This window comes from Lissotriton vulgaris, chromosome 10 (genome assembly GCF_964263255.1).
Source record: "Lissotriton vulgaris chromosome 10, aLisVul1.2, whole genome shotgun sequence".
NCBI lineage: Eukaryota > Metazoa > Chordata > Amphibia > Caudata > Salamandridae > Lissotriton > Lissotriton vulgaris.
In genome coordinates this window covers 943001589-943014739 of record NC_141698.1, presented here as the reverse complement: position 1 = coordinate 943014739, position 13151 = coordinate 943001589, and the positions used below count along the sequence as shown (strand labels likewise).

The following is a 13151-nucleotide window of genomic DNA, read 5'->3' as shown; positions in this document are numbered from 1 at the left end:
TACTAGTGGAACGAGAGGATGGTATTATTTATTTTCAGAGTACATTGACTTAATAAACATGGTTGTTGTGCTCATCTCAAAATTAAAAAGACTATGCCACCATGTGGTGGTGTTGCGAGAGCCAGTGCTGACGATGAACGGCCTGTGCCAATCTCCGGAAACCACCAGCCCAAATTAAGCAATGGATCAGTGGTAGCCCTTTTCCAAGTCTGGGGATAGTTTTGGATTCTTCTGACCACTGCTTCTAAGTCAGACAAGAGATGGTAATTGTGAGAATATCAGTGCTATTTGCCATTGCTGGACTCTCACAGTCTTTATCAAGGCACTAAGCAGCATAGGCAAAGTACAGGCTTTGAGACAATGCATTCACTTCAAAGTTCTATTCAGAGCATTATCCACCTTTTTGTCCAGGTCATCAGTTGGTAAACAGTATTCAACTCCCTGAAAATAAGCTCCTTATTCTACTACTGAATGTGCATGGAAAAAGAAGAAAGCTTGTCATACTGTGGAAATGGACCTTCTGTATCATCAAAAGTAACAAATGAAAGAAATTGCAGGTTGTGTCTAATGTGTTTCAACATCTCAGACATCTCCACCCTCCACATATACCTGCCCTATGAAGAAATACTTTGTACTTCTGAATTAGGCAATTATGAAAGATCTAGAGATCTCAAACTGCTGGGCTTGGAGACCTTCCAACCTTTGGTTTTAGTTTACGATTTTGCCAAAAGTGCCCTGGAAACTGCTGCTTCAGTCATCTCCTGTACCTCAGCTGCAGAGATAAGGACAAGAGCACCAAGGGAAAGCATAGGAGGACCTGCTTTGTCGATCTCTTCTTCGCAGTTCTCATCCCCTTCATAGTCTGCCTGGAACTAAACAGATCTGGCAAAGACAACCCTTGTTTACATAAAAGAAAATCCTCCCTCAGATTTTTCCCAGTGAGAATCAAGGAGAACACTCTGCTACCCAATATAAATGAGCCATAGACTATTCACTAAAGCGTGACACTGACTGAGTTCAAGGCCGGGGCCTACAGGACTCCCAGCGACCACAACAGACTCAGAGGTAAAGGTCCGCACCATGCACCCACAATGATTCGAGCACTCGGGGACAGGCCGCCGCTCAGCGGCTGCAACACGCGACTGCGGCGGCCCGGGCTGGTGGGGCGATGACTCCCGTCGTGCAGCTCCGTGGTGGGCTCACATCGGCAGCAGCTCCCTCTTAGCTGCAGCGGCCCACAGAACGATAGTGACAATCCTCAACAAGAGTAACAAGATGCGGGGCGGCCAGCAGCAGCAGTTCTCCCTCAGCTGCTGCGGCCCACAGGACAATTCACGGTGATGCAAAGTAGCAAAGGGTGCGGGCACTCAACGGCTACAGCTCCCTCTTGGCTGCGGCGGCCCACGGGACAATTCATGATGATGCAAAGTAGCAAAGGGTGCGGGCACTCAACGGCTACAGCTCTCTTTTGGCTGCGGCGGCCCACAGGACAATTCACTGGTGGACACTCAGCGGCTACAGCTCTCCCTTAGTTGCAGAGGTCCTCCCAGGTTCAGGGAAGGACTAGATGGTGTGGATTCCGTTGGGCTCTCAGCAGCGGCAACTCTCTCTATGCTGCAGCGGCCCACACAGGTTTAGCAGAAGGTTCAAAAGTTCACAGTTAGGCGGGCTCTCAGTGGCAGCATCTCTCTTCTAGCTGCAGCGACCCGCACAGGGTTTTGCAAAGGATTCAAAGGTTCAGCATTAGGCGGGCTCTCAGTGGTGGCAACTCTCTTTTAGCTGCAACGGCTTGCACAGGTCTTGCAAAGGATTCCTAGGTTCAAGGTTATGCGGGCTCTCAGTGGCGGCCACTCTCTTTTAGCTGCAGTGGCCCGCACAGGTTTTGCAAAGTATTCAAAGATGCAGCGTTAGGCGGGCTTTCAGCGGTGGCAACTTTCTTTTAGCTGCAGTGGCCCGCAGAGGTTTTGCAAAGGATTCAAAGGTTCAGCGTTAGGTGGGCTCTCAACGGCGGCAACTCTCTTTTAGCTGCAGCGGCCTGCACAGGTTTTGCAAAGGATTCAAAGGGGCCCAGTCCGCAGTCCTCGCAGTAGGACTAGAGTCTCCTGATTACTCGACGGAGGCCTCACCTGCAAGTTTAATTCCTCGCACAGGAATTCCAACAGCTGACGGGGTGAAGTCTAATGTCCCTGAGATTTCTGTAGGAGGCTCCCTCGCTTTAGGCCCTCGGGTAGTTTCTTCGGCGAGCTTGGTGAAAGTTTCAAAGTCCTTTCCTCTGTTTACTCGGACAGAGTTTCGTCTTGACATCCAGAAGGAACACACTTGGCCCAAGTTCCAGCGCAGCATTTTATACCTAAAAAGTCTTTGTTCTCTAAGGTCGCAAATGACTGACTCCAATCAGAACCAGTTTGGTGGGTGGAGGAGCACTTGGTTTATGAGGCGACATCCTTCCCTTTCGGAATTAGGGGGCCTGATATCAGACACCCAGTGGGAGGTGGAGCCATCATTCACCTTGCAGGCACTGCCCTCCTTGGATCAGAGTCACCCCTCCCTACGCTCTAAATACCGATCTCTCTCTCCAGCCAGGTCTGATCTAGCTGGCCCTGCTGCTCCAAAACCAGACGACCAATACACATACTCGCAACAGCCTGCAGCAAAGCTTTAGGCAAGAAATGACAGCGTTTCCAGGAAAGGCATTTCCCAACATGTGATACCTAAACAGTCCTTACTAAAAGGTGGCCCTCACTGGCATGAGCATAAACATACCAAACTCCAAGTTCCTATTGGGTACCAATGGCTGGATAGGGGGATAGAAATTAATCCCTAACAAACAGGCTACACAGATCTAAGTATTAGAGTTATTCTTTCACACAGTCATTTATATACAGGGTGCATTCACGCTGTGACACTGATTAGCAGTTTGCAAACAAAACAGGTGATGGACCGAATGTGGATCAATGTCACACATTCATCCCAGTCAAAAGATCTGGGCCCAAATCCATCGTTTTTTTGCACTCCACACCCCCCTGGGTTAGACAATGGCGATATGCAAATCAGCTCTGACCCTGTGCCCCATGGGAACAGTCCAGTCCGAACTACAAAAGCCATGTCCTTCCCAGAACGGAATCAAGCATCCGAGGACCGGACCGGTTTCGAGGTAACACCTCTCATCAGCCCGGCTAGCTTGACTCCAGTGGTGTGGAGTGCCTGGGACCCACGTCTGAGCATCCCCAGCGCACTTATGGCGGCCTTTGCAAACAAAACAGGTGATGGACCGAATGTGGATCAATGTCACACATTCATCCCAGTCAAAAGATCTGGGCCCAAATCCATCGTTTTTTTGCACTCCACACCCCCCTGGGTTAGACAATGGCGATATGCAAATCAGCTCTGACCCTGTGCCCCATGGGAACAGTCCAGTCCGAACTACAAAAGCCATGTCCTTCCCAGAACGGAATCAAGCATCCGAGGACCGGACCGGTTTCGAGGTAACACCTCTCATCAGCCCGGCTAGCTTGACTCCAGTGGTGTGGAGTGCCTGGGACCCACGTCTGAGCATCCCCAGCGCACTTATGGCGGCCTTTGCAAACAAAACAGGTGATGGACCGAATGTGGATCAATGTCACACATTCATCCCAGTCAAAAGATCTGGGCCCAAATCCATCGTTTTTTTGCACTCCACACCCCCCTGGGTTAGACAATGGCGATATGCAAATCAGCTCTGACCCTGTGCCCCATGGGAACAGTCCAGTCCGAACTACAAAAGCCATGTCCTTCCCAGAACGGAATCAAGCATCCGAGGACCGGACCGGTTTCGAGGTAACACCTCTCATCAGCCCGGCTAGCTTGACTCCAGTGGTGTGGAGTGCCTGGGACCCACGTCTGAGCATCCCCAGCGCACTTATGGCGGCCTTTGCAAACAAAACAGGTGATGGACCGAATGTGGATCAATGTCACACATTCATCCCAGTCAAAAGATCTGGGCCCAAATCCATCGTTTTTTTGCACTCCACACCCCCCTGGGTTAGACAATGGCGATATGCAAATCAGCTCTGACCCTGTGCCCCATGGGAACAGTCCAGTCCGAACTACAAAAGCCATGTCCTTCCCAGAACGGAATCAAGCATCCGAGGACCGGACCGGTTTCGAGGTAACACCTCTCATCAGCCCGGCTAGCTTGACTCCAGTGGTGTGGAGTGCCTGGGACCCACGTCTGAGCATCCCCAGCGCACTTATGGCGGCCTTTGCAAACAAAACAGGTGATGGACCGAATGTGGATCAATGTCACACATTCATCCCAGTCAAAAGATCTGGGCCCAAATCCATCGTTTTTTTGCACTCCACACCCCCCTGGGTTAGACAATGGCGATATGCAAATCAGCTCTGACCCTGTGCCCCATGGGAACAGTCCAGTCCGAACTACAAAAGCCATGTCCTTCCCAGAACGGAATCAAGCATCCGAGGACCGGACCGGTTTCGAGGTAACACCTCTCATCAGCCCGGCTAGCTTGACTCCAGTGGTGTGGAGTGCCTGGGACCCACGTCTGAGCATCCCCAGCGCACTTATGGCGGCCTTTGCAAACAAAACAGGTGATGGACCGAATGTGGATCAATGTCACACATTCATCCCAGTCAAAGCCATTATCTAACCCAGGGTGGTGTGGAGTGCAAAAAACGATGGATTTAGGCCCAGATCCTTGTACTGGGGTGAATGTAAGACATTGATCTACATTCTGTCCATCAAATTGTTTTTTGTAATTTTCTCCCTGAGTGTACTGGGGTATCCCAGACGTGGGTCCCAGAGCCTCCACACCACTGGAGTCAAGCTAGCCGGGCTGATGAGAGGTGTTACCTCGAAACCGGTCCGGTCCTCGGATGCTTGATTCCGGTCTGGGAAAGATATGGCTGTGTAGTTCGGACTGGACTGTTCCCATGGGGCACAGGGTCAGAGCTGATTTGCATAAAGCCATTATCTAACCCAGGGTGGTGTGGAGTGCAAAAAACGATGGATTTAGGCCCAGATCCTTGTACTGGGGTGAATGTAAGACATTGATCTACATTCTGTCCATCAAATTGTTTTTTGTAATTTTCTCACTGATTAGCAGTGGCATGTCGCCCAGAACATCTACATCCAGCCGACATACAGGACAGGAAGAGTAAAAGGGGAAGGGAGACCTGCACCAAAGATGCCAGGTCTAACATTCACTCTCTTTGTCCATCATAAGTACGGCTGCATATATTAAGAGAGGTTCCAATAGATGTGCAGGTTCTAATGGATTCAGCACATTTCCTATACAACTGTGGCTATTACACCACGTTAATCTATGGACCCTCTTATGACTTTTTGAGATTGGAAACTCATTTGATAACGACTTGATCCCTACTCCCTACTTTGGATCAACTTTCTGATACACAGATGTGGTTTATTACTATTCTCATGATGTGGTTTTCTCTTACTTTTTTTATACAGATGTGAGATTGCTACTTTTGTTTGAAAAAAAATGTTTTCACAAGGCAGCTACCATATGTACTCTTTCTTCCGGTCAATTTTGACTTATGAATAGTAGGTGTTCCCTCTGGTTTAGGTGTTTTGACACAGATAAGCGTAGTTTCTCACTTGGGCTACTGGGCACATCTTTGGTTCTTGGTTTGTGTTAAAATGATGTTCCTAATTATCATGTTATTAGCGCAATCCAAATGTGGTGCACTCTATTAATCCGGATGTTGACTTTAACCTGACTTAAGTCGTGACTGCAAAAGGTTTTATTATTGACATACTGTGATTTATATTTGTTTTATCCATGCGTGACTCACAATGGTCATAATTATTGCGGCAATTTAGACCCAGTGTATATGATCTAGATAAAGACGTTTTTGTTGACATTTACACAGGATTCCACTGGGGTTTTCATACTGGATTCTTCTTTGGTAACATTATTTCTGGCTTAGTTTAATTTTTCTCGCTGCTGTCTATTTTCTCCTTCTCTCTGTTCTGTCATAATTGAATATGTGTTAATAATGTTTGGCTATGTGCTTTTGGTTTTTGTATTAGGATTGTCTGATTAATGTTTTCTTTGTATACGTGTTAGACTTTGGTCTTATATCAATGTTTGATATGTCTTTTTTTATGTGAACAGTTTTTGTATACATGTGGTTGATTTGATGTCTTCTAAACACTTTATATATGTGTATATATTAATGTTGTATGTATTGTATAGTTCATGTATTGTAAATGTCGTTTCTATATGTTTTTAACTTACAGCCCTGAAGAAGTCCTACGCTACAGGACAAAACGAGTTGGCTGTTGCTTTTTAAGACGAAATAATAAAGAAGAAAGTGTCTCAATTTGCTCCTTACTGAGCAATAACTGTTTGCATGGACTTTTTCACTTTAAAGTGGTGCAGCTCTGATCTAGTTTTTAAATGTTTGTGAACACATTTTGTTGGATTTGTGTTTGTACCTTTTGGGCGCGTGACAGACACGAACATGATATTGCATATCATGGCTTGTGTCTGTCTCGTGTCTCATTCATGAGGTCACTTGTCCAGCATCTTTCAAAATAAAAGATTGTTGGGTGGATTATAGAGAGAGAACGGTTATCAGGCATTCTGATACTAACCGAGGAACTGACGGGTTGTATATGCTGATTAAACTTTCTACGAGAAACCTTTCTGCTTCTGCATCGTTTTTCCTACACATTTACTATTAAAAAACGCGCCTGTTTTATGATTTACCTAATAATTGCTCTTTTCTCAGTATTTCTGGCTATTACAATAAGTAGCTGAATAAATAACTTGTCTAGTCTAAGTAAAGAAATTATTTTTGCTATCTCTCCTCCACTGCCGAAACATTCATCTACTCTGTGGCGCCCCCTTGTCCTTGACTAAATATCGATCTATAGAAAAGTTTGGTGAATGTTGGCCGAAGATTTCTCGAGTTAGGCAGCAACGCAGAGATTAATTCCACATTCAACCTACGTGTGCACTTAGCTGTACAGTTTGCAGCAAACAAGATGCATGCAAATACGCGCACTTAACATTATCTCTCTGTCGCTAAGTCATCATTCTTCACAGCGCTAGCTTTCTAACGTGAGAGCAAGCATGTCTTGTTTACCTACAGTTTAAGAACTGCAAATCCACTTCCAGATCGGCATGTCACAGTTTGAACCCTACGTGTATAAATAGAACAGGAGGGCATGACTGGGTTATATACGGTTACCCTGGCCGGAGCGCCGGCCTCGCTCTTGGCGTTGTTGCAGCCTCGGTGCAACTGATATTCACCTAAGACGTACTTGCATGTTGCAGGAGAGGCAGGCGGTCAACGCGCGGCCCAACATGGACGACACCGCGGGCAGCACGCGCGCAGCTGCGGATAAGATTCTGAAGAAACAATTTTTGCAGGCCCTGCAGGGCAACGACTTCGCCTGCCTGGAAGGGCTTCTCAGCCAGCGGGCCGTAGACGTTGACACTGTGTTTGAGGTGGAGGATGAGAAGCTGGTCTTGGCATCCTACAAAAGAGGTAAACAAGTGTGTCCACGCTGGAAATTATTCTCTTTTTCCAGAGGGTAGGGAAGATTCCGCTTCGTCGCTGCTTGAGAATAAACAGCACGCGCGAAACGGGCTCGCGGCGCTCTGGTAGGTAAGCCACGCGCCTCAACAAACGTGTGCAGTTCCGCAGAGGCTGCGTGTTTAGAGAGCATTCGTTTTCATTTAGATTTTAGAAAGTATTCTATCGCTGAAAAGGTATGCTCACATGAAATTTTAATAGCTGCTACGTTTTGTAAAAGAATTGGGTCAAAATATTGCACGGGCTAATGTGCACGCTCTAAATATGGAACACTGTGCAATGCGGAGCCGCACCGCTATCACTTTTAAGGGGGCCAACATGTTGATAGGGCGGCCGTGTGATGTGATGACTGAAGGTTTCACAGATCACTCTAGGGACAGATGCGTGGCTGCCAAGTGGTCTTAGTCTGTGTGGCAGCTCCCGTCAGTGCTATTTATTCAGCCAAGAGCACTTCCGTTTCTGGCGGGGTTTCAACAGACACACTCCTATGCAAATGAAAACCACAGCAAAATCTACTGTGCTGCATGCTGTGGCTAAAAAGACTGGATTGGAATGCATCGGCGTATCCCCCCTAGCACTGGAAATCACCAGGGGCTTAGATTAATGTGAGGTGCAAGGGCATCTGGTAGATTCTGGTATGGTAGTGTTTGGATGCTGTGCTCATGTACTCTTGTTCCATTTGACTCAAGATGTGTAACCTGGTTTGGGGTTTCCCGTCTTGCAATCAAAAGGGGCCATGGGGTGGAAGGTTACAGTAGGTCCACGTGACTCCGTCTAGAGTAGCACCATGGGCAAAAAAATGATGGCCTGGAATGTGACCTAAGTAATTACCAGTGATTAAGAATAATTCCAGCATTCCATCTGTCATTTTATTGTTTTTCCAAGTGTGATGCCATAAGCGCAACAGGTATGCACAGAGGTTGGTCATTTTCTCACTGTGGGAGTGGACCCCAGCTGGTCCCCAATTGAAGAGGCCTAAATAAACTGAAACTAATCTGAGCGTCCTTGTCCTACCACGGTGTGGGCCTGGCACACTCAGATGCACAGCTGGCGAAACCGGGCTTGATGTTCCCGGAGCAGAGTTCTCAGCCCACAATTTACAGATCTAATCCCTGGTTCTGTAACATTGGACCAACCTGAATTCACTCGGATTTTCTCGAAATGAGGCCATGTTTTGGAGTCACTAACAGCCTGATTCATCAAGCCGAAATCGGCTCGCAAAGGGCAAGATTCTGAGAATCTGGACCTTTGCGAGCGCTATTTTTGCATTTGGGATTCATCATCCCAAATGCAAAAATCGGTAATAGCGATTTCGCTATTTTGCGAGGAATTACATTTAAGGAATCTCTATTTGAGATTCCTTAAATGCAATTCATCATCCATTTAAAATTTGCGAATTCGCAATTTCGGCCCGCTATTTACCGCGAGGTCAAACCTCATGGTAAATAGCGAAAACTCAGAAAAATGCTTGTAAAATTATTTTTCTGAGTTGCATGTTGCACACACACATGTCCTTTGGACATGTGTGTGCGCAACACCTGTTTAAATTAGCATTTAAGGGGTGCTACAGGGTGTCCTCTGTACACCCCCGGCATCCTTTAAATCGCTATCTTATTTGCGATTAGCTAATTGCTAATCGCAAATAAGGAATACTCCCCATTCATTCCTATGGGCCTTTTGGCCCATAGGAATGAATGGGGAGTTATTCCTTATTTGCGATTAGCAATTTGCTAATCTCAAATAAGGAATCTGTAGGAATCGCAAAAAATGTTGCTATTCTTACATGAATCCCGTTTTGCGAGTCTGGAATAGCGATTCCTTATGATTCGCTATTTCAGACTCGCAAAACCTCCCTATGATGAATCAGGCTGTAAGTTAGTGATTTACAGCCTGATTCATCATAGGGAGGTTTTGCGAGTCTGATATAGCGAATCATAAGGAATCGCTATTTCAGACTCGCAAAACGGGATTCATGTAAGAATAGCAAATTTTTTTGTGATTCCTACAGATTCCTTATTTGCGATTAGCAAATTGCTAATCGCAAATAAGGAATAACTCCCCATTTATTCCTATGGGCCAAAAGGCCCATAGGAATGAATGGGGAGTATTCCTTATTTGCGATTAGCGATTAGCTAATCGCAAATAAGATAGCGATTTAAAGGGTGCCAGGGGTGTCCAGAGGACACCCTGCAGCACCCCTTAAATGCTAATTTAAACAGGTGTTGCGCACACACATGTCCAAAGGACATGTGTGTGTGCAATATGCAACTCAGAAAAATGCTTTTAAAAGCATTTTTCTGAGTTTTCGCTATTTACCACGAGGTTTGAACTCGCTGTAAATAGCGGGCCGAAATTGCGAATTCGCTAATTTTAAATGGATGATGAATTGCATTTAAGGAATCTCAAATAGAGATTCCTTAAATGTAATTCCTCACAAAATAGCGAAATCGCTATTACCGATTTTTGCATTTGGGATGATGAATCCCAAATGCAAAAACAGCGCTCGCAAAGAGCCAGATTCTCAGAATCTGGCCCTTTGCGAGCCGATTTCGGCTTGATGAATCAGGCTGATAGTGATTTGCAGATTTTGAAACAAAAAAAAAACACGTTCATCAATTAGGCAAACACATTTTCCTTAATTGTGATCCTTCTTGCTCTGTTTTTAATTTTTAATTTTTCCAAATTATTTTTTATTATTATTTTTGATTGATCAAACAACAGAACAACTTCTCAGTCATTTATTAACAAAGATATTTATCTCCAGTTTTTACTTATAATATTTAGCACATCTGGTGTCTTTGGCAAGCCTCAGATTTTAGTACTTAATCGCTTAATATTTTAATAACTTTACACTCCACCTTGGCAGATTACACCCTCTGTATGATTTGTACTGCAATTCTCTCAGATGAGTTTGTGGGAACTTTGTGTGGTTCCGTGGCGGGCATGTTATGTCCCTGCATTCTTTTCCCATATATTGTAACACTGGTTGCCATACTGATAGAAAGCGATCTTGTCCATGACAAGGTGCCAAGACTTTCTCGGTGGCCATTGTCCCCCACATTGTGTGGTACCAAGCATTTAAAGTAGGGGTTTCCACATTTGAGCTATTACAGTCTTAGTTGAAACCATCAACTGGAAGATTCATTCCCATTTGTTGTTCTTACTCATCTGTTTCCAGTTATACATTCTTAGTCACATAGGATGGCTGAAACTACGATATACGTAATTGCTGCCAGACCCTCCTTCCAAAATACCAATAACTTTGCACATTGCCACCTAGGGCTACATTATGTAAAGGGTCCACTGTCCCTGGTTGTGCTGCGGCACATCTTTAACTAGGTGAGCCAAGCGCAAACAGGGACAGTGCACCCTATCACAGATAATGTGCGGCCCATAGGGCAATGCTTTGCTGAAAGGTGGTGTGGCTGTCTGAAGCAGCCACTCCTTCTTTCACAGTGCAGGCAGTGGGGAGTGTCTGGGCTGTCCATGGGGACTCCTTTCCGCTCAGGGGTATTGTTACGCTCTAGGTAGTCTTGTATAATTTGATTTATGTTGGGTCTGTTTACCACATCATTTAGCAGCAATCTCCTAAGCCTCCATCTCCTGTCCATGAGGCCTGTCTCAATTCCTTTCATTCTAACTGTAACTGGGCATGATTTGAAATGGCTATTGTATGTGTAGTCACAGTTTCTCGTAGTCATTCTAACGTAGTAGCCAGGAAAAGCACGTCACTCTAGCGTATGTTTGATGAGCGTGAGAGTAGTAGGTGTAGTCACTGCCCTTACGATGCATGAGATACCGAATGTCCACCAGGCCTATATCACAAAGTGAGTCTAAACATTCATTTGGCATACATCCTGACATCCACTGACTTTATCCTGACCTATCCAATTTTCAACATATTCCCACATTAAACTCACCTCCCAACACAACATCCCACTCCATAAACCCCTGCTGCTTCAAAGGGACTTGCTGCATGAAAATACCTCAGCCCAGGTTAGGAGCATATGCTGAAGCCAAGGTAAATATCTCACTACCTGCGCTACAGCATACCTCCCATGCTTATCAACAAGGGTTCTGTGACTACCACTCCAATATTGTCTCTCAGCAATATGGTCACTCTGCATACTTTTGATTCAGCTGTAGAAGGTCTTGCATTCATAATGGCATGGTCTTAACCTTCCGGAGTGTCTTTCTTTAAAAAAAAAAGAGCCCTGTAGAAAGATCTGTGACTTGCTTTCTACCCATGATTGCTCAGTCGCGGAGTTAATCCCCTTACAATAAAGGTAATCACTTTCCGATTTATTTTTCGTTTTATAGCAAGGCCAGTTTGCTTTGTATTGAGTCGTCTGAGTTTTACGTTGCAGTGTTTTTGACTGGGCCAAATTTCACACCCTGCTTGTTTCCCCCAACTAAAGAAAATCCCCAACAACTAACACGTTCTAACCAACCCCATAATATGTCGGAACCTGACGACCACAGGACATCCTGTGATCTTATTACCTTTCATCTGTTGGCCGCGGCCCGACACTTACTGAAAAGGGCCTTACAGCGCCTAGCACATGCAAGTGTAATCCAAATTAGTGTTGATGTGGATGTTCCTAGTACCTGTAGGACAAGTAGTGCCATTCCTTCCTTTGTTAAGTTGACATGGTAGTGCTTTTCTTCCAAATGTAGGTAGATATTTCAGTGAAAGTCCATCTGTATATTACTTTTTGACACTCAAGTTCTTCCACTAGTGGCTTATCGAATTTAATCATAGCCACGACAGACGTTGCCTAGTCCTACAGCACCAACATTTTATGCCACTGAAAGGTAACACAACTCATCTGCCTTGCTTCCCTAATCAAGAGTTCCTTTTTGCAGATATGAAGAGAGTTAGGCCACTATGTTTTTCAGCTTAGAATGTTAATTTGGTTTGAGTGGGCCTACGCTATGGGCTCCTTCCACTTGAACCCCCTTCCCTTCCTTCAGATCGAGGATTTTACCAAACAGCTGTTTCAATTTTTCAGTACAATTTTACCCTCTGTTGCTTCTGATACATTCTGGGTCCTTACATTGTCTCTCTCTGGCTGAGTCTGTAGGTACTGACACCCACATCTACCTGTACCCGGCTAATTCTATAAGTCCGCTCACACACATCTATCTCAATAGCCATTTCCTTAAATTTGGCAACATTTCCTATTTTACCATTAACAGGACAGTAGACATTTCCTCCAGTTTTGTGACCTGTTGGCCCACTTGCTCATCATCTTACTAGACCGTCCTGACGGTTTATTTCAGACTATTATGTACTGTGTCACTTGCTCCTTCTTAGTTTGTCTTGGTCCTAACCTCAGAACAATATAACCTAACAATTTTCTGACCTTTAATTTTTTTTCTTGTTCATTCAGCTTAACCTGTGAGCAGTTTAAGCTGCTAAGTGTTCTTTGTTGCAACCATTGCCCAGGTTAATTATGCCATTGTGCTGGGTTTTCATGTCTACATAGTCTGTTATTGCCTCTTTGCTTGTTCTGTTGCTTCCATCCCCTTGTAATATATATTTTAGAGGGTCTGCTTGTCATGTGCAATGGGCTTTCTCACCGGGA

General features: G+C 45.3%; 1 protein-coding gene across 1 annotated transcript in view; it reads left to right on the top strand.

The window, feature by feature from the left end:
- The first annotated feature begins 7231 nt into the window (after positions 1–7231).
- Positions 7232–13151, top strand: part of ASB4 (ankyrin repeat and SOCS box containing 4) — a 318258-nt gene continuing 312338 nt past the window's right edge. Inside the window, exon 1 of the mRNA XM_086940001.1 lies at positions 7232–7515. Within this exon, the coding sequence (XP_086796127.1) occupies positions 7293–7515 (223 nt within the window). The 5' untranslated portion in view covers positions 7232–7292. The remainder of the gene's footprint in view (positions 7516–13151) is intronic.